At 40.9% G+C, this 23,073-nt stretch overlaps 1 protein-coding gene across 1 annotated transcript in view; it reads right to left on the reverse strand.

Annotated features, from left to right (window-relative positions):
• The window catches only part of LOC124619377 (nesprin-1), a 635,455-nt gene that overhangs the window by 29,570 nt on the left and 582,812 nt on the right, over positions 1 to 23,073 (reverse strand). Inside the window, exons 118-126 of the mRNA XM_047145705.1 lie at positions 17,600 to 17,848; positions 9,007 to 9,183; positions 7,605 to 7,781; positions 4,271 to 4,588; positions 3,354 to 3,683; positions 2,424 to 2,641; positions 1,853 to 2,144; positions 543 to 677; positions 263 to 408 (exon numbers count right to left, since the gene is read on the reverse strand). Coding sequence (XP_047001661.1) covers positions 263 to 408; positions 543 to 677; positions 1,853 to 2,144; positions 2,424 to 2,641; positions 3,354 to 3,683; positions 4,271 to 4,588; positions 7,605 to 7,781; positions 9,007 to 9,183; positions 17,600 to 17,848 — 2,042 coding nt within the window. The remainder of the gene's footprint in view (positions 1 to 262; positions 409 to 542; positions 678 to 1,852; positions 2,145 to 2,423; positions 2,642 to 3,353; positions 3,684 to 4,270; positions 4,589 to 7,604; positions 7,782 to 9,006; positions 9,184 to 17,599; positions 17,849 to 23,073) is intronic.

Below are 23,073 nucleotides of genomic sequence, written 5' to 3' on the forward strand. Positions count from 1 at the left end.
GTTTCTCAAGGAACTCTGGAAGCTAGTTAGCAGACAGATCGAATAGCAGTAAAAATATTGTGATCTGTTCTTTTTAAATAATGGTTTCATAACAGCATATTTTAGTATTCCTATAACGGTACCTTGCTGCAAAAATTCATTAAAGACTCATCATTTTTTGTTTTCCAGCAAATAAATTTAAATTTTGACTGTGTAAAACAAGAAACTGTCAGTAATGCAATGATAAAAGTGAGGTAATAGCAAAGGCACTGGTGATACATACCGTTGTTCCAACATATCAGTTGCTATAGTAATAGATTCTGTATTTATTGTTGCTTTGCATGCTTCACAGTTTGTCAGAAGCAGCTCACAAAGATTAAGTACTTCTCCCACATTACTGCTTTGTTTCTCAATTGCTTTCTGTAATTCCTGAAAAATAAAGGATGATACTTTCAGCACATATGACAAGACACCTCATATTGACATAAAGTGGAACCTGAACTGAGAAAATAAAATGGTTGTACTTAAGTAAGGAAAATTGTAAATTTAAGAGATATACAGACCTCATGTTCACGGAGCTTTTGGTCAACAGTCTCCTTACTGCAGGTTTCAAATACTAATGGAGTGGCCAGCTTTGATTCAACCTGGTGAAGCCACGCACGTAGCTCAGCAAGGCGCAGTTCTAACTGAGACATGGTCTGCAAAGTAATAATGAAAATGATGGTTAATTTGTATCTGGAAGATTAAACTACTATGGTTTTTTATATATGAACATCATTTTCTTCATTATATTAATACTCTGCTGTGGATTTTGCAGACAATGGTAAAATATGAGGTTTAGCGTTTATGGTGACTATCTCATTAGCAACCAATCAATTCTGTACAACAACATAGAACAATTTACTCTGGAAATTCAAATAGTAACAACCTTGGAATATTTAAGAACAAAATGCACTGTTGTGTGTCTCAATGGCTCATTTCCATTCAAACAACAACAAGGGTGACATGTATGTTTATTACACAATTTTTCTATTAGTGATTCAGCCATTACTTATGTACCCTATGTTCTTCCTACTGGAACTTTATCTGTCTCAGTCTGTACTTTACCTTTTTTATTCCTATTCTGTGAGCTTCTTCCTTATAAGAATATAACAAACCTAGCACTTTTCACATTAATCTGTAGTAATAATATGGCACATTTAAAATTATACAATGTAACTTACACATCTGCTTGAACAAACTAAAGAGCAGAGCAAATTTTAAAACTGAAGTGTGGTATTTCAGTCAATGCCACATTGGGGGACGTGCCAGTGATGAGCATGAAATGATGATGAGGACAACACAACACCAAGTCCCTGAGCGGAGAAAATCTCCAATTTGGCTGGGAATCAAACTTGGGCCCACTGGCATGGGAGGTGAGCATGTTACCAGACAGCTAAGCAGGCAGACACTTGTCATGTAATAATAGAATTACTGATGTATTTCCTATTAAAAAAGTTTACCAAATATTTGTTTCTCTGCCAACAGTTCACAACGATCAGAAGCTTTGAATTGAATGTGCTGCTTACACTATGAAACCTGAGTTTAGTGATGATGTGAGAAACACATAGCAAAAATTCTTTAATACATTTTAGGCACTTTTCAACACACTGTTTAACACTGCTCTGCATAATTACAAACTGGTGTTCTTTTCTATTAGCAGAAAAAACGAATAATAAGGATATTGCACATCAAATGAAATATTTATACTTATTTTTCCACTTACAATGCTGGACTATGAAGCAATGGTCATTGTGGTGGTGGAGGGGGGGATGGGGGGGGGGGGGGAGAAGTAAAACTTAGTAACATGTTACTGAAAGAGAGTGTTTCACACCTGCAGTAGTTCAGCAAGTCGTGCTGCACGAGAGCGACCAAGATCCTGCAGTTCTCGCCATCGAGTCTCAACTTGTTCGACACGTTCCTTTAATTCAGGATCAGCATTTGTGTCCATCTCAGCAAGCAATTCACGCCCGGTTCGAGTCAGCCACTCTGCTTCTCGCCTCTTAAGGGCTACTTCAGCCTGCAATTCTGTCTCTAGTCTCCTTAGAACCTCTTCTGCATCTGCAGTGCTGCTGCGCTCCAAACGTGCTTCAACTTCTGATGCCCAAGTCATGAAGCGAGATTGCCTGCAATCCAATTTTCTTATGATAATGCACATTTTGAAATAAGCTGATAGAAAATTAACATTTTTATCATTACCATGAAATATAAATCCTAGTAATGTGATAGCATCATGACACCTAGAGGCTATTGGCTTCTGTGAATCTTAGAAGCAATATAGAAAAGTCACATCCCATGCAGTAAGTTTACTACATACAAGCTATACATCACTAGTCATAAGAATCATAAATCATAAATAGCCCTTGAATGCATGCAATTGTGTGTCGTCATAAGGGAATAAATACCTGGTATCAAACAACGTCCTTAATCCAATACGCTCCTCGAGTCTGTGGCAGAGCAGTGTCAGTTGGTGCTCCAGATCAGCTTGTGCTTGCCACAGCAACCATGCTCGCTGTGTTGCTGCCTTCATATCCTGTGGTGCAGCACACTCCTTCAATTGCTCCAATGTTACTCCAAGGGACTCTAAATCAGCAGTACGATCTGCTAGCTGTGTACGTAGTTCCTAGAATAGAGACAATAAGTATGCAAAACTGAAAAACTTCATCACACACACACACACACACACACACACACACACACACACACACACAAACAAACAAACAGAAGCAACATCTATCACTAAATATCCATCTTTTTCTCTCACAATTTGACAATAGGATTTAATAACAACATGACGAGCACATTATGTAAAATCCTATCCAAAGCATATATGCATCTTATGTACTTAGCAAATAGTATTAACATACATTAATTTAAAATATGTCGGTTATCTTCTTCCTTATACTGGGTGGGTAATATGTCCAATTACTTTCAAACGTATTCATCAGGTACTGAAAACTGTTTATGCCACTTTTTTTTAGCAACAAAAGCCTGTATCTCTGATGTGGGTGATAAATTACACACCTCAAAATCAGTTAGATATCATTTTCATTTATATATCTTACATTTACTTCAAAATTGCTGCTTTTGCCATGTACACTGATATTATCACTCTTTAAAGCAAAGTATTGCATTCTTTCTATTGGAGATAATGTTTCAAGATTTTTTCCAGCTGTTAGATACTTCTTACTTAAATTAACTCTTGGTATTCGTTCAAAATGAAATCTTAATTTCAATAAGTGTTTGTGTGTGTGTGTGTGTGTGTGTGTGTGTGTGTGTGTGTAAGGGGGGGCAGGCACCAGTGAACATTTGCTTACAAACGATATTGCTCTCACCTTCAGCCGTTCAAGGCGTTCAGAGACGGCATTAACTGAAACAGGAGTGTCTGCACCACTCTGTTCAATTGTGGAGCGTACTTCATTGAATGCTGTTGTCACTGCCGCAGCTTGCTGCTCAAAAGAAGCAGCTAAGTTTGAAATTCGCTCCAAAAATTCACGCCAGGTTTCAAGTGCTGCACCCAAGTTGGAAATCCTTTGAACAATAGCTGCATGTTCCATACGGATTGATGTAGCAAGTGCTTCATCACAAAATGTCAGCAAGGAAGACTGTTGTTGTTGAAGTGATTCAGCCTGCACCTCACCAGATGGAATCTTCTCAATCAATGCCTAGAACGCAACATACAAGCAACCATGAATACTTCCCACTGGGAGGCATGCTTTTTATTATAGGACATGAATAGAGTAACATCACCACTACAGCTATCCTGCCAGTACCAGAGAATAATGACTCCTAGAGTCACCACTGAAATGAGTCAATACGATTTACGATAAAATAAGTAATGATCTAAAAATAGTGTATGCAGCTCTTGAAACCAATACATTACTTTACCGAAGTATTTAGAAGTCTTTTTGAAAGCTTATTACAAATAATGGCACAATAGCGTGCATGTTTAGAAAACTCGCACACCAAGAATACCTATTTAGTGAAAGTGTGATAAGTTCATTTCTTCCATTCTCTGACTTTTTTCTAATAATATAACTCTAAGAAAAGTCTGATTACTTTTAAAAACAAGAAATTAAATTAATGGTGCATTTCTTGATATTCAGTCAAGTTTGTATTTCCTGGCTTGGTTGTCAAAATATGCAAAATGGAAATAAAAACTCAGCTGAACACTCAGAAGTAAACCATTAATCAATCACACCTTGAAAACATGAGAGTTCACAGTGAATTATATGATCATGAATTTACTCACTTGTATCCGAAGAAGAATTTTGGGCAGACAGCGTAGATGTATGTACCGAAGCTGAAGGCGTGCCCTCTCCCTCTCGGTGTCTCGTAGCCAAGCCAAGAGAACTGCCTGATCCTGTCGATAACGATCCCAGGCATCCAGGCGAGCGCGTACCTCTGCATGACGATCCATAATACGGGCCAATGTCTCATTGTGGAGATTTGTCAGTGAAGCAAACTGTTCCACTACTGACGATTCTATTAAACCACTACCCAAAAGCCCATCCGAGTCATTTTTGGACAGCAACACATTCTGCTGGTTGGTCAGTAGATTCTGATGTACCTGCATACGAGATAAGATGTTGAATTTTCACTACACTATAAAAAAATGTCAATTTAACTTCAACATCAAGATAACTGATAATATGATAAAAAAAGCTCTATGCTGAACAACGAAAGGTAACATTTTACAATTTTTAGTAGTGAATTGTGACATAACTTAAATGTTACAATGACTTGTTTTAAATTTGCCAGAATTCTTTAAACAAATCCTCTTTACATGTAGATGCTGTTCATTAAAACAAACACTAATTTATTCTTCTTTCTTTTGGAAACATACAAAATTGAACTGCTTATTCAAAAGTTTTTAAGAGCTATGAATGAACTGCACTAAAGCCAGTATAATATGCGAGTTTGGTAAATGAAACAAGAATAGATTTATGGTGGTTATCCATTGAGTACTGACATCAACTGTTGGCAAGTTTGCAAAGCAGGAACTTTTATTAGAGGAAAAGAAAAACAAAAGCAAGCATGCTATAATGACGTTTCAATTTATAATTAACTTCCAGATTCATAAGAATTGGTTAAAAATGAAATGGTTGGTGGTCTTGTTGTGACAAATTGGAATTTGAGTTTTAATACTTTCAAAAACAAAAAGATAAACATCAAGATTTACAGTAAATATTGTACTTCCATTCAATAAAGAAAATTAGGTGTGATGAGAAAATCTAATAGCCAATTTGTGCCATGTTCAGGTATAAATACAAAAAGAAAACACTCTTCAGTTTTGCAGTAGTTCATTCACATTACAAAATGTAGCATCTCATTGGCATTTTACTTACAAAGACTCTGAATGAATAAGGAATCATAAATAATTTCCCTTGTTTAATATGAAGGACTATCTTTTGAGATTGCACTTTTAAAGAACATATGAATGAGTGACCAAATCAATGTAATTTTGCTGAACATTAGGAAGTATTTTCCTTTAATAATATTATCATCATGTTCTGCCAAGCACCAACAGAAATTCAGTTACTATAAATTTAATCTAAAATATTTACAAAATAATGATTTTCGTTCCATTAAGAGTCCCTCTTGAACTTTCTATTCCGAAAGAATGGAAAAAGAAGTATAAGGAAATGTACTGCAATCCATATTTATCTTAGAGAACTAGATTACTGGCACAGTACATAGTGATCTCATTGCAATACCAACATCAAAAATTTGATATTACAAAAAAAAAATTAAGATTTATCATGTTTTAGGTCATGACATTACTAGACGTGGAGCTCTCATGTTGGACAAGGGGAAGAAATAACATTAGTCTTCATCTGCCAGAAAGGAGTCATCCAGGCATTCACCTTCCAAAATTTAGGAAAGCCACCACAATCCTAAACTTTGAATCTTGTTATCAGCATCGTGCCACTTTGCAAACTCAATACTTTAAAGACTGTTGTGTGTTAAAACAGATTCTTCACCATTACATGTTTGCACCTGTTACTATCCTTCAAAGTAGTCACCAGCTCTGTGTAGAACCTGATGCCAGCGATGTGGAAGGCGTAGTATACCATTAGCAGAGCCTGTTCTGTTGATGGTGCAAATGGAGCGGTCTACTGTCTGTCGAATCTCTGGAACAGTTCTGAAGCGAATTCCATGAAGTGATTCCTTCATCTTTGGAATCAAATCAAGTCACAAGGGCTTAAGTCCAGGGGGTATAGTGGATAGTACAGTACATCCCAGTCCCATCGACCGAACAAAGCAGCCAAAGCTTGCGCTGTGTGCACCAGCGCATTGTCGTGCAAAATGATGGGTGGGTTGCGCAGAAAGTGTCGCCGCTTCATTCGCAAAGCTGGTCACAAGTGATGTTCCAAAAACGAACAGTAATACTGTGCACAGATGGTCTGCCGTGGAGGACCATATTGGATTAAGGACATTGTTTGATACCAGGTATTTATTCCCTTAGTATATCACCATCAAGGTTGTACATGAGAATCACCATAACTTTCACTTCAGAACTGTTCCAGACATTCGACATGCATTAGACTGCTCTATGCGCACTATCAACAGAACGGGCTCTGCTAACGGTATACTATGCCTTCCACATTGCTTGCAACGGGTTCTACACAATGCTGGTGACTACTATAAAGGGCAGTAACAGGTGCAAAAATGTAACTCTTTTGTATCGGTTGTGAATAAACAGTTGCCACTATTTAAGTTCCAACCTTTGTATATATATTTGCTCCTCATAAATTATGAATAGTGCATAAAACATTAACTGGAAATTAAGTGTTGAGAACGCATTCCAAAAATTTTCTTGCTTCATTGATTACATCACTAAAGTCAAATTTAGAAACTGTGATGTATTCTAGCAAGAAGGTAGCTGAATCTGACAGTCTGATCCACCTATACCTGACATTCAGTAGTTTTTTATGATCTGTAATTTGCTGAAACTGCAGTGACAAGATTCTGCCGTCACTGTAATTGTCATGCATACCCTCAACGCTATTTCACTGTTTGGATAAGCAACTCATAATCCATGGTTGGAGGGGGTGGGGGGGGGGTGGGGGGGGGGTGTCTACGCCCCCCCCCCCAACTCCGTTTTCGTGGCCCCTCTGTGTCTAGGTCCTTGGCAGGGGACTATTTTGCCACACCCTTGGGGCAATCCTAATTAATGCACACTTCACACCCTAGCCTCAGTACATTCCTGATTAATGCACACTTTTATGTATAAGTACATACTGTTTGAAGTAAAATAATAATCTATTCACAATAAGTATGTTGCTTTTTAATATCAGTCACCACAACAGTACGATATATTTGAAATAACAGCACCCAAGTGCACTAGTAATGCATGAAGAAGGGGCTAACAAGAAATACTTTGAATCTTGTTTTTTTTAATTCCTGGACACATGTAATTCCTGCAAGAAACTTTTTATAGACACACCATCAATTGAAAATACACTTCCGCATTCTACAACTCAGACAATTTAGCATATTAAATATACTTTATTTCTTGTGTAGTGATTGCATAAACATAACCTACTTTATTTCAGCAAATTTTAAATATATTTTTAACTTACTTCACAAAGGTGCTGGTGTTCAGCAAGGGCCTTATAATCTCCAGGGACTCCAGCAGAAAGGAATGCTTGGACATGCACAAGGTACTCTTGCCACAAACGTAATGCTGCAGCACCATCTTGTCCACGAACCAAGCGAGCTGACAATCGATGATATTGTTGGAAAGTCTCACGGAATACCTGTAGTGTAAAATGTAACACATTTTATTTCCAGTATGAAGTCCTTCAAGCTATATTTAAAACATGCTATACCATTTTCCTCAACAAATCTCACTATGATTTTACAAACTATTTTCTGATTTACATTCCACTCACCATTCCTGCTGTTTAAAATATAAATATTCAAACATCTACCTGTAATTTCATTGTATCATTAAATATTGTATAGAACATGATTACTAATTTAGAATTATACTGTGGAGTATGCAAAAAATAATGAATTAGTAATGATTAATAGAAACAGACGTCCGCCCCTAGTAGCTGAGTGGTCAGCGTGACAGACTGTCAATCCCAAGGGCCCGGGTTCGATTCCCGGCTGGGTCGGAGATTTTCTCCGCTCAGGGATTGGGTGTTGTGTTGTCCAAATCATCATCATTTCATCCCCATCGACGCGCAGGTCGCCGAAGTGGCGTCAAATCGAAGGACCTGCACCAGGCGAACGGTCTACCCGACGGGAGGCCCTAGCCACACGACATTTCATTTTCAATAGAAACAGACGAGATTAGTGTACTCTCCCACCCCCACAAAATCTCCGCTTCTCACTTCACCTCTATCAGTGACTGATAAATTGGTAGATTTTCTAATGGCAAGTATTAATCATCTAGATCGCAACGTGATATTTTAAAAATGCACACAATGCTCATTTCATTGTCACCTACAATAAAGGGCAGATTCTACACTCAACCTGTAAATAAAAGCAATTGATTACAACAAATAATATTGGATGTATCAGATCACAAGCACTATGTCCTTTTAGTGGAGGAAAGCACCCTTTATGACAGGGCTAGTCTATAACAGTTTAGAACACCTCTCGTCTTATGTGCTGAACAGAGATAAGCTACAGTTGTCTGCCCCCCTCGTTATGGGTTCTGAATGATCTGCCCTTCCTTTTTATGCTTCGCCAATCCAACCCTCTCTCCTACTAAGGAGGAAACAATTAGTTCTGAAAGTCAGGGTTGTGGGTGTACTTTCATGTTTGTCTACTGGGAGTGATGACATTTTGCTTCCTGAAGATAAGTTGTAATAAATAGCATGACATTTTGAAAAATTCTATAAAAAGTCCTATTATCTTTGGAGATGTGTGCGCAAGGGTATTTTTTTTTTACTCTAAAATATTAAATGATCATTGTTCTGCATAGATCCAATGACAGCTAAAAGAAGTCAGTTATTCTCAGTGTTTGGGTACCTGTTGCCAGAGAGCAAGCACTTCCACAACCGGTGCATCATCTACAGAGGTCTCTGCTGAGCCTCTCAACTGCTGCAGTTGCGACTCAGTCTTGCCCAAAGCCAGCAGATGGCTACGCAGGGCGCCCAGTTGTTGTTCAGCATCTTGCTCTGTTGCTTCTTCCACAGCAGCCAAGCTCTGAAATTGCATGTGATATAAGTTCAATTTGTTCCTTTGATAAAACTGTGCTGGTATATTTTTAAACAAGTAAAACATTCTGATTACCATCTCATATTAAATTTCAGAAAAAGTGTACATCAGGTAGCGTGTTTATGTCGAATAATCTGGTGAATCATTATTACCATTATGTCGAATAATCTGGTGAATCATTATTACCAAATATTCAAGTTAATTCAAAATCAAGGTAACTGCTTAGGCACCTCTGAATGTAAAAAAATAAATGGAATCACAGATGGTACCCTTTAATTGACAAATTGACATCTCTACCCGTTCCTGAGAGAAGTGGTCTTAACAGATGGATGGATGGATGGATGGATGGATGGATGGACGGATGGACAGACAGACAGACAGATGGGCAACAAATGGCAAAAAATATATTTTGCGATATAATAACAAATAATTTGCTGTTTTTTCCGTTTACTTGTATTGTAAAACCATGGTTCTTGCCAAAATCAATGAGTTTAGGTCGACAGGAAGTACCCTATAGTTTTTGATGAGGTGTTTGCAAGTATCAAAATATGTTATATATATACGGCCACATCTTTCGACTGCTTTGACTTACGCAATATTTTACATACATTTCAAATTGATGCTTCTACCCATTAATGAGTAAAAGGGACCTTAACAGACAGACAGACAACAACGTGATCTTCTAGGAGTTCTGGTTTTAACGACTGCGGGAGGGAGGGGAAGCGACAATATGGCAAAGCGTCCGTATTTTAATCTTACAATTGTGAGAATTCTGCTTTTCTTAAGGCAATGTGAGTTCTGAAAGCACGCTTGATTTCCCATGCGATACAGCAATGGGAGCACACGCAGCGGAGAGTGATTGGAACTGTGGGGCGAAACAATTTGCGGCGAGAGCGCCGGGGAGCTCGCGTGGCCGGCTGGCGTTAGCGCTCTCCGCGCCGGCCCAAACACAGCGCAGCGCTCACCCCGGAACCGTGATTCAATTAAAATTGCAAGGACGCGGGGCTTCATTAGATAATTGCACGTGCACGGGCAGCACGCCGATTTGCCGGTTTCTCAAGGCCGGCTTTGGGCACGCGAACGGAGCGCAGGTGCTGTGCCTGCCGCCATGTTGCCCCTGTCCTCGAGCCATGCTGGGGCACCCTGACCAGCAAGGCTGACAAAGTGGTCCATGAAGAAGGCGTATCACGACTGCACGCAGGGTCGTTTAGGTGTAAACATCTCTCTGGCGTTGAGCATGCTTACGGGCAGAGGAGACAGTGGACTCGTTACTAGTAAACTTTTTTGGGAGGCCCGAATCGTAAAATGTTGGAATAGTTAGGTTGCTTGTATTTCGTCTCCTCCAACTGTCTACTTTCGCGTTCAAACAACATTGTGGCCATTAGCAATATACATCCACCCAGTGAATGCAATGTTCTGAAAACTCACAACTTACTTGTATCTACAGATACCATTACCGCACATGTCAAGCACCGTCAATGTTCCGACCGACCAAGACTGGTAACAACTAAGACTGCCCTGTTGTGTACCAAGTACGTCTAACATCTTCACGTCTGCGTCTGTCATCCGGCACAGCTACGGACTAACTACGTAAGCCCTTCACAATCCGCCACAATGGTGGGACACTGTCAGAGGTCTGGTAGAAGCATACGACGGTGTGTGACGTTGCATCATTTTCAAGGACGAATCTCCGTTCTACACTACCGGTACCAAAGGTAACTATCGTATGGGAGTAAGGGGGGAGGGGAGAGGCCACATTTTGCTAACGTTCCGGCAAACCGCAGCCATAAATTCATACCATCTCTGGTAGAGAATCAGGGGCCTCTGACAGCACAGCAAAAAGTCAAAGACATCCTGCACTCACGTGTTACCTTTCACGAAACAGTGCCCTGGTACAATTTTTCAACAAAACAACACTTGTTCACACACGGCTTGCCCGTTTATGAATTACCTGAATTATACATAAATACTCTGTTTGGTTATTAAGATCCTCTGATCTGTCTGCCTTAAGTTACATGTGCAACCAGCCCGGACGTATTTCCGCGCCAGCGCCAATATACAGGACATCAAGGACCCATGCAACGGTTTTGGGCCAGCTTACCTCAAGAGAGGATACGATTGTTGAACGACACTCTTCCCAACCGAATCAGCGAAGCATCCAAGCCCCGGGGCGTGCAGCATCCTACTGGCAAAGGACTACCAATTTCTTTATTCACTTGACTTGATTTAGTAAACAATGAGATAAAACCATTTATCTTTTGAGCTCGTCAAATTTCATTTCACATTTCCTCTCCTTCCAGATGCTAGTTTTTGAGGTTTTTTTTCGAAACTGTGATATATTATTTGGCATATGCCATGTCATTGACCCCCCCCCCCCCCCCCCACCGGGCCTCTCTTCTTCGGGATCGACACAACAGTGTTATCACCACTTCTGTAGTTTTCCTTCATTTATGGAAACCAACGTACTTCAATGCGGCACATACTCTGATTGGCCTTCTGTTTAAAATTATTCAGCACTCAGAACAGCGTCCATCTCTATTAACGGAAATGAGCGAGTTCTGCCGCGCGGGAACACAAGCATAAATCCAATTCGTGAAAACAGAGCAGGAAGGAAACTGTTGCAATTTTCTCGCAGCAGTAGCGAGGTGGGCGTCGGCTGAGATTGGGCCGAATTATTCGGCGTGAGAATCAGGACAGCCCTCACTTCGTCGGAAATTTGTACAGCCTGGCGCACGAGCCAAGTCGTTCGTGCTCAGTGAGCTGCAGAATACATAATGCCAGGCGGACGGAAACAAATGGCGCGAATAGCTCAAGTTGTGCAGAAGTAGGTGGCGCGGCTCGCGTGCCGCGAACGGCATCGAGCGCGGGCGATCGTAAAGACCTGGCTGCAATTAGCAGCCGGAAGTCCAGGTACGCGGGAGACTTCTCACGGGAACAGTACTGCTTAACAGTCGCACGCGAAATGCCAGCACTGCCGAGTGCTCTGCGACATATAATTCTGTAAGGGGCGGGACGAGCGAAAACGTATCAGCCCCCAACACCCGCTGGGAGAAGAACGACGAGCATTACTTCTACAGGGTGTTACAAAAAGGTACGGCCAAACTTTCAGGAAACATTCCTTACACACAAATAAAGAAAATATGTTATGTGGACATATGTCCGGAAACGCTTAATTTCCATGTTAGAGCTCATTTTAGTGTCGTCAGTATGTACTGTACTTCCTCGATTCACCGCCATGATTTCATACGGGATACTCTACCTGTGCTGCTAGAACATGAGCCTTTACAAGTACGACACAACATGTGATTCATGCACGATGGAGCTCCTGCACATTCATTTATGGGGGCATTTGAAAGCTCTTGTCTACGCAACCCCGGCACCAAATGTAGAGACTCTTCGTGCTCGTATTGCGGACGGCTGTGATACAATACGCCATTCTCCAGGGCTGCATCAGCGCATCAGGGATTCCATGCGACGGAGGGTGGATGCATGTATCCTCGCTAACGGAGGACATTTTGAACATTTCCTATAACAAAGTGTTTGAAGTCACACTGGTACGTTCTGTTGCTGTGTGTTTCCATTCCATCATTAATGTGATTTGAAGAAAAGTAATAAAATGAGCTCTAACATGGAAAGTAAGCGTTTTCGGATACATGTCCATATAACATATTTTCTTTCTTTGTGTGTGAGGAATGTTTCCTGAAAGTTTGGCCGTACCTTTTTGTAACACCCTGCAGACTAATTCTTTCAAAAAACGTACAAAGTTAGTTGCAAAGCCTCGCTTATGAGTGCCTTTCTACATACCACCATAAATGTTGGAATTTAAATGAAAAAATCTTGTTCTGTCTTGATCACCACAATTAGCCCCTTCTTCAATAACATCTTGTTATGACTACTCGGCTTCAAGCACACATGTCATCATTACGTACATAAAAAGTCAAGCCAATGCATAAAAATAAAATGTAATCTGAGCGGTTCTTAGAAAATTATATCCACGAACGGATAATGAAATGGCATCATCGCTAGAGTTGTGATGGCCAAAAGCTGTGGTGCTGAGTGATTTTCTAGTTTTATAACGAATTAAGATGTTTGTAAACGCGATTGGCCATGTTCCTAATACTACAGGCAACCCACAGACTTCCGCGAGAAAATAGTGAGTAGATGCCCTCACAGTGATGGACGGAAATCTTCAATAACACATATTGGCAATAAGGTAATTTCCCAGCACCAATAAGATTTACTACAAGGTACCGTTAAGAAAGATGAGACGTAACTAAATTGAGAAAGAAGACAGGTGAAGACGTCACCTACCTTTAAAAATATGCAACCGACATCTCATACGCGAAGGTAAGTTACTATACCGTAGACTGGCCTCAAAATTATCCTGGCTGATTAATGTAGCAGATGCTGTCAGTAACAGCACCCGCACACGCAGAGCTAGCGTAGTAATATCCACATTCGTAACACTCTTCGTATTATTATCAAGCAATGTTATCGAAATTTATCTGGCTTTAGTAGCTTTAAAATTCCAAGCAACCCCCACCCTCATGGGATGGGCGGGAAGATCGTACATCGCCTGCCCCATTTCCAATACAGCACCTAAAAATCCATCGAACACACAAACATATTAAAATATCTGTAGCTAACTTGCGACTACAACACCAATTTATTAACTGTCCAAATTGGAAAAATCACTAGTACACTGTCATTGGGTAATTTCATCTCCCACACTTTAAAAACCCTCGTCGAGATTGTTGTTCTATTCAGTCTGAAGATATCTACATCCATTTGAACTTGCTTACTCTATTCACAAAGTCTTGGTCATCTGCACAACTGTTACTCCCTCACATTTCCATCCATTACCAAATTAACTATTCCTTAATGCTTCAACATGTCTCCTATCAACGTATGCCTTCTTTTTAGACAAATTATGCCACAAATTTCATTTCCCCACAATTCAAACTAATATCTCTCACTCACTAGTTATCCGATCTACGCATCTAACAGTCAGCATTGTTCTATAGTACCACATTTCAAACAGCCTATCTCTAAAATGGTAAATTTATGTCATAAATTTCTCCCCAATTCGATCCAGTACATACCTCTAAAATAGTAAAGTTGTGCCATAAATTTATCTTAGATTCGATCCAGCACATCCATCTTCATTAATTACCTGACCTACATATCTAGCCTTCAGCATTACTCAACATTTCAGAAGCTTCTATTATCTTTTTGTCGAAACTTTTTATCATCCATGTTTCACATTAAAGGTAAGGCTACACTCTTAACAAATACTAGATCTTTTCTGATGACGATATACTCCCGAGTAGCCTCCATCCAGGAATCTGCTATCAATACACGCTGCAATGCTACTGTGTTTGCCTGTCTGACAAGTCCACATCACCCACCTAGACTGTTGCTCCTGCAACCACTGAAAATACTGTTACCCTCCTTCGAGGATCATGTGTTTGGCTACATATCAATGCTGAAATCAGTTGCATACATGGGGTGATGACGTCAATGATCAACTGGTTGTAACAAGTGTAGGGCTCTATAATCCGACGCGTGAAGAAAGGGGAGGCAGTTGTGGCATGTGTTATCACAAGTTAAAGCAATTGTCACTGCGTTAACTCATAGTGATTGATTTCATGCTTTGGTGTCCTATTAATTTTTATTTTATTTTCTGCTTGCACGAATATGAAATGCCAACAGGTGAGCAAATACCATTCATCTGTCTGTCCGTTGTTTGGTCAGGAAAAGGGCAGATTCCAAGTGGAATTTAAGCAAAAATCTCTGTCTTTATGCTAATTACACCTAGAGTTTCCATGTCAGCTGTAGCTTACAAGTATTTCCTTTGTTGAAGCTCTTCCAACTGGCGAATTTTGGCCATTCAGACCATTTTCATGTACTGTCAGAGCCTACATATATGGACATAGCAGTTCTGAGAGCGAACATATAATAAGTAGATAATACTATGACATCTTCCCAGCACTTGAAAATGCCCTGTAAGGAGAAATTGCTTAACTGTGTGAGTTTCAATAAAAGTAAGTACTTGTAAGTAAGTAACAGCCGAGTTGGAAACTTTACAATGTCTTTCAACAAATTTACAGTTACGGTAGCCACAAGACGAAAATGATTATCTCAACTGATTCCCTACCTTAAATAAGCAAGTGATCTTATAAATAGAGACGCGAGGTTTTCGCTTAAATTCTGCTAGGAATCATCACGCACTCTGGTGGAACAACGTAAGGACGGCGTTAATGCCACTCGCATACCCGTACTTGGATATCACTCATTTCTGACGTACGTCATCTTTGGTTGTGTGGGGGCACTAATTAAAGATTACGAAAACACAAAACCCACTGCCGTAACATGACTAAGAAGGAGAGATAACTGGCGGTGGGATCGAGTTTTTGGAACAGTCTATACGGTGATGTAGATTGAGGTTCAAGGAATCACACCCTGCTGCCATTCACCCTAGTGAGCCCTCCTTTGCGAATAATCGAGGAAAAAGAAAAAAAAGGATGTGGTATGAATATTCATCACTTTCCCTGATTTTTTAAAAAATCTTTATCGAAATGACTTTGATCACTACTTTTATTTAATTAATTGATTTACACGCAATTTTTTATTTGTATTCCTGTATCACGTCATTTTAATCAACGTATTAACTTCTTCAGTTGATTTTTTTTCTTCCTAACCTTCCTTTTCCACTTGGAATCTTTGTGCATGTGAATTTAATAATTTTTATGTATCTATAATCAGGTTTAAACATTCGAAAATACCGGTCTGTGGGTTAAAAAAACAAAAGCCGAAATAATACATTTATACTGACTACGCAATAGTGTCAAGAATGTATTTTTCGTTGCATGATGTACAGCTTTTGGATGGCAATCGTCACACAAACATTTAAAACATACATTCTTGGTGCACTATATGCAATGGTTTAAACGAAATGCAAAATGAGAAACAGAAATAATGAATGCAATAACATGGACGAAAATGTAGGACGACAAAATGGAACTTAATACACAACAATGATCAAAATCAAGTGAACAAGGATTCCAAGTGGAAAAAGACTGACAGGGAGAAAAATGAAAGCAAATTATGTATTTCATACGATGACTAATATAACGCAACAAAGGAATAGAATAAATTATATTTAAACCAATTAGCTGAATAAAAGTAACGACGAAAGTCGTTTCGATAAAGATTTTAAAATAAAAAAAATTAAAGCACACGACAATATTCGAACCCACATAATTTTCAACGCGAGGTCAGCGCCTTTAGCACTACGCAATGCAACCAATCTGTAAAAAATAATTATATTTTAGAAAAGTTACAGAGCATTACGCGAAATCTCCCCCCCCCCCCCCCCCGCTTTTTTTTTTTGGTCGATTACTCTCAAATGTGTGTCCACCAAGGTACGGCTGCATGGTGTGATTCCTTGGATCTTAACCTGCATCACAGTACAGATTGATAAGAAAATTCGATCCCACCACCACGGGGGACCTCTCCTTGTTAAGCGTGGCGAAACTCGTTTAAGCCGGGTTCACACACGCAACGAAAGTATCGCCACAAGTCAAGTCATTCTGGAGTGGCGCTCTGAGCTACCGTTCACACGGGGCGCCACAAATTCTTCGTAATTGCGCAGTTTGCAAAATGGCGTCACCTGTCTCAGCTGATTAAACGACTGTACATATTACTACATAAGATGTTTTGGAAACATAATAAATGTAAAATATTACTTACCAAAGTGTTTCTCGTCTCTCTTGTCTCGACTACATGTTTTAAGAACCGGTCTGCAGCTTCAAATCAAGCAAGGCTGGGTTTATAAATACCGTCTGTAGACGCACCACTCTTAAGTGATTTCAGTACTTTATGTTCATTCATGTAAGCATTTCGAATGCTTCGAATTTTTAATTTTGTTGTAGCTACATCAATTCCAGGTACATATTCACTCACACTGTTTACTATTCCAATTAATGCAGCATCTCTCAAATTTCTGTCTTTGTATGATTCGCTTTTGTGGCTCCAAAGGCATTGTCGTTCTTGATACACCTCCAAGAATCTCATAATTGCTCTGTTGACCACTATTTCAACATATTAATAGCAAACGCACAAACAAAAGTACTATCTGCGAACGAATACGCACTAGAAAGGTTTGAATCCAGCCGCGAGGTAGCAATCTAATGACGTTATTCGATTGTGGAGAAGGCAAAATGGCGGAACAAAGTAGAACCAAGTTCAACTTTTTGTGGCGTGACAAAAGTTGCGCTTCTTAAATGGCGCCACCGAAAACATGCAACTACAAGGCAACTGCGGTTCGCCATTAGCAGTGGCGATACTTTTGTTGCCTGTGTGAACCCGGCTTTGCCTGCGCACGCGCCGCCACGCCACTGACCTGCTGCACGGAGTCGAGGAAGTGCCTGGCGGCGCGCAGCTCGTGGTGGCCGGCGGCGCGCTGCTCGGCGGCCTGCGCCAGCCGGTCGAGCGCCAGCCGCACCTCCTGCAGGCGGCGGCCCAGCTGCGCCAGCTCGGCGCCCAGCGGCACCGACGACGCGTCCACGCCGGCCGCCTCCGCCACGCGCGCCGCCAGCTCTCGCAGCTCGCCCAGTCGCGCCTGCTGCGCCGACAGCGACGACTCGCTCGCCTGCGCGGGCACACCTTCCAAGTCCACACCGGCGCTCGTCATCGCGCGCTGCTGCTGCTGCTGCTGCTGCCACTGCTGCCAGCTTCCTCCAGCCTTCTCGTATACTCCCGAAATGCAGAGCGCTGCGGTCGCGCCGCTACACGATCACGATTTTCGTTCACTTCTTGACACCTTTCTGCAAGTTGGGGAAAGCGAAACTCTAAGAGCCTAGAATTTAACCACTCCTATGCAGGAAACCGATGCCCAGGGCAGTTCCGACGGGCTGTTGCAGGCACACAGGGGAATGGGGTTGGGGTTGTTTGGGGAAAGAGACCAAACTGCGAGGTCATCGGTCTCATCGGATTAGGGAAGGATGGGGAGGGACGTCGGCCGTGCCCTTGCAAAGGAACCATCCCGGCATTTGCCTGGAGCGACTTAGGGAAATCACGGAAAACCTAAATCAGGATGGCCGGACGCGGCATTGAGCCGTCGTCCTCCCGAATGCGAGTCCAGCATCTAACCACTGCGCCACCTCGCTCGGTACAGGGGAATGGGAAGGGGCCGGGGGAGTGGTTTAGCGAAATAACTGGGAAAGGTACGTGTGTTCTCCTACAAACAGTGTTACTGTTTTTCTGCCTACGAAAAGAAGTCTTCCACCTCGAACTATCGCAGTGTCATCACAGTCCAACACAACAATCGCGACACTCAATCTGCTTTTTGTTATCCACTGCGACAGCATCACAACAAGCTGTCAGCAAGTGACGCTACTGAGTGCAATATCGCACGAGTGTAAATACTATCGTTTATACTCATTCGTAACCTTGTTTATAAAATAGGAAGCATGTTGTTGTTGTGGTCTTCAGTCGTGAGACTGGTTTGATGCAGCTCCCCATCCTGTGCAAGCTTCTTCATCTCCCAGTACCTACTGCAGCCTACATCCTTCTGAATCTGCTTAGTGTATTCATCTCTTGGTCTTCCTCTACAATTTTTACCCTCCACGCTGCCCTCCAATATTAAATTGGTGGTCCCTTGATGCCTCAGAACATGTCCTACCAACCGATCCCTTCTTCTTGTCAAGTAGTGCCACAAACTCCTCTTCTCCCCAATTCTGTTCAATACCTCCTCATTAGTTATGTGATCTAACGATCTAATCTTCAGCATTCTTCTGTAGCACCACATTTCAAAATCTTCAATTCTCTTCTTGTCCAAACTATTTACAGTCCATGTTTCACTTCCATACGTGGCTACACTCCATACAAATACTTTCAGAAACGACATCTTGACACTTAAATCAATACTCGATGTTAACAAATTTCTCTTCTTCAGAAACGCTTTCCTTGCCATTGCCAGTCTACATTTTACATCCTCTCTACTTCGACCATCATCAGTTATTTTGCTCCCCAAATAGAAAAACTCCTTTACTACCTTAAGTGTCTCATTTCCTAATTTAATTCCCTCAGCATCACCCGACTTAATTCGACTACATTCCGTTATCCTCGTTTTGCTTTTGTTGATGTTCATCTTATAACCTTCTTTCAAGACACTGTCCATTCCGTTCAACTGCTCTTCCAAGCATATGTAGTGAAATAAAAATCGACAACAACTAAAAAATGGTGGCACATTTGTCATTCCGCACTTCCTTAAGGACCCTAGGATGTATCAAACGGCACCTTGCCAGACAGTGTAGTCCCGATTCTCTTGTAATGTATAGATATTTACTGAAGATGCCAGTAAACATCAGAAGACATGACCTTTTCCAGAAAGATGTCGTACATCTACCCAACAAAGCGAAGTTTTGTTCGCTATACATTCATCCAAATCAGTCAATGCGAAACGTAAGGAAACCTGTGCTGAATGTAGAACCTACATTATGTAACGTACAAAATAAGCCACCACATCTTTAGCTGAAGAGAAAGCCACACAGACGTGACAGTAAAACGTCAAAGGAAATGAAACTCTTTACCGACACAGAAGAAGTGTGTGTGTGGTTTGGGAACTTATGGGCGCCCAACGGCGAGGTTATCAGCGCCCTGTCATCGATGAAAACAAACGAATGTGGATAACAACGAAATTTCACAATAGTTCTACATCTGAATCACCAACTCCAAGAATCTTCATTCAACATTTTCGCTTTTTACGCAAAAGTAATTATATTTAAAAAATATTCATTTATTGGGAACTCGTGTGAATTGTAGCAATACGTAAATCATTAGACACTAAAAACAATTTTTGTGTGTCAAGAAAACTCCTGATCATAATAACAACAACAACAACAGAAATTCATTCTTCTCAAGCATGAAATATTTGTTTATATTCCCCTGCATTCGTGGGAATATACCCAAATTATACAGATATTCCAAAGTATTTCTTCATAGTAAGTTGCAGTTTATGCCACTGAATCAGTGAGATTTGGTCGTTTTTGCATTTGTTTCACGCCAATTTATGACTCTTGGAAACTTACTAATGCATGAAACGCAAAACGTAACAACTATTTTGTTAGTTAAGTAGAAAACTAATTAAAAACACACGTTGTCCTTACGACGCAGGTAACTGGCTTTCTCACTGCTCGAGCGCTAGTCTCGCTCCAACTGTCGCACGGTAATAACTTTCGCGGCAGTGTGTGTCGCGACTGTATGTATAAGACTGTGGTGTCATTATGTCCAAGTAGCACAAACGAAGTACTACGACTGAATTCTATAGCTAACGTTGTTTATGTGGCAATAGCGTGCTCGGTTCACACGTCTGCCGTCTACACAACTCGCTCACATTCAATACTGGAGATCTTGCTGCTACTTCAGACGGTGTTGTTAGATCTCAAAAGTCGATGAGCGGAGCAGAAGCAAGCACGTTATTTTTGTCGGCTGAGGACTGGAGCTATAAAGTATGTTTACACAGTAAGATGGGTGATGCCAGAGGAGGGGCTGACGGAAGTAGAGGAATGTAGCCCCCCCCCCCCCCCCGCACACACACGCACTGACCCCCACGTGGAGAGGTCCTGCACAGTACGCACCTTAACCTGTGGTTGGAGCTACCGCGAACGCAACGGGGGTAAAGAGAGGTTAAATGTATGTGATCAGTACTCATGATGAAATCGTCTTATGTGCTGACATGTTTAACACTGAATCTAACTGCAACAATTACGTACACTTAATACCACCAAAGGAAACAGTGCGAAATACAATGACAATGCCGTACAAGACAGAAACACAGCTGTCACCAATGACCGCTTTACACAGTATACTCGGCTAGATAAGGTTGGCTGCAGCCACAAAGAAGTCACAGCGTGAGGTTGCGCAGTCGTTACCACACTGGACTCCCATTCGGGATGACAACTATTCAGACCCGTGTCCGGCCAAGCAGATTTACGTTTTCCGTGATTTTTCTAAATCGCTCCAGGCAAACGCCGACTTGGTTCCTTTGAAAGGGCGCGCCTTGGTATTTCACTGAATCGATAACTTTCAAATTTACCGGATCGGCTTAACATACATGAGTGGACGATCTAAGACTTAATCATAAGTACGCTCTACTATGCTTTTTATAGACGTGTTGATGGCATATGCCGCAGAAATGTTTGTATCTTGCTCTTTACTGGATCTTTTTTATATTTTAATCCCAGTAATTGGGAGTAAATATTTTGCGTACCGGTAAGCAACTGCCTAATATGGATACTGAATGAGAGCAACGGCGCCAACGAATGGAGAAAGCAGCAAAAGAGGATAGTCCAATAATCAGGCAGTCTTTCCTCAACGTGGGAAGAAAAAGCCCAATACTGGGAGGGGAGAGAGAGAGAGAGAGAGAGAGAGAGAGAGAGAGAGAGAGAGAGAGAGAGAAACGGAGCCGAATTATTTGACATGGAGATTATCGTGAAAAATGGTACCCTTGTCAATACACTTGAATCCTATTATTCCAATCTCGTCCGCCTGCTCCACTTAAGACATTCCGTTGTTTTTCTACATTAATTCAAGCAGCTGTGGGTCTAGAAAACCACATAACATTCCTTTCCTTGTCATTGTCCAGATAAAAGATTACTCTAAAAACGACGGGATATTGGCCTGTATCCATCCTTCCTTCCTTCCTTCCTTACAGAGCAAAACCACGAGGCTACAAACCCTTTTGAAAGATCAAAACTACGCACGGAAAATAATGTCATTGTGTCATGCAGTCATCTTGATTTATAAATGAGCGGTAGGAGGGCTAAACTGACAACATACAGTCGATGACAAGGCCATTACAGACACAGCACGAACTCAGTTGCAAAATAATCATGGAAGAAGGAAATGACGTGACGCTTACAAGAAAACCGTGCAGGCATTGAGTCCGTACATGAGAAGAAATAGCTGTGATCCACCTTCGTAGAAATCGTTACACGTATTTCAGATTTTCGCTACCTCAGTTGTACACAGTAACACAACTTACGGGTAAGTTAAAATACCTACCCTTTTTGTAGCATAATGATTACGAACTTATTAAAATAATATATTGTTTTCAGCTTAGGTACAGCAAACGGACAACGGGGCAATGGAAAACAGGTTTATTGTGGGATACCCTTGAAATTGCACAAATACGTTGAGTTCATTTAAAATATTGTCAAAAATTGCAATAGCGTGATGTAGAATATAGAAAAAATAACTGGTCACTCAACTAAATCATACCTAACATAAAATTTTAAATCTGTCGACATGCTACCACTTTTTAATATAACAGAACAATCGTTACATCACCCACATAACTAAATCAAAAGAAATTAAAAAACTATCGCTGTAACATACTGCCACAAAAGACACATGCGTGCTACTGGAGACTTCGACGACAGGAAATAAAGGGAAAGGCTGTCATCCTTGGAAATCTAAGTGAGTCCGCTGCACGGCGTCGCAAGAATACGACATTTTAAATGCGCACTTCGCAAGTAACTACTTTGCATATGGAACAGGAGGAATGCTCATAACGATAAATGAGGAAGAAAGAAACGTGCATGTAGGTTCCAATCAATGTTTTAGCGGTTGTATGATGGCGAAATATATGCTGGCGGTAGTTAGGTTACTTTCGAGCATCAAGAAACTACGTTGTTCCATCAACGAATCAAATTTCCGACACAGCAATAATTCTTCTGTGATTTACAACAAACGGGTCAAATTCAAATATTCAAGACCTAGTGAGGTTTAAAGCGTCACTAGCTCGCGAGTAAATATAAGAAGGTAAAAACAGTTATAAATTTAAAAACTGACAATGATGAATTAACACACAGT

This window comes from Schistocerca americana, chromosome 6 (assembly GCF_021461395.2).
Source record: "Schistocerca americana isolate TAMUIC-IGC-003095 chromosome 6, iqSchAmer2.1, whole genome shotgun sequence".
Taxonomy (NCBI): domain Eukaryota; kingdom Metazoa; phylum Arthropoda; class Insecta; order Orthoptera; family Acrididae; genus Schistocerca; species Schistocerca americana.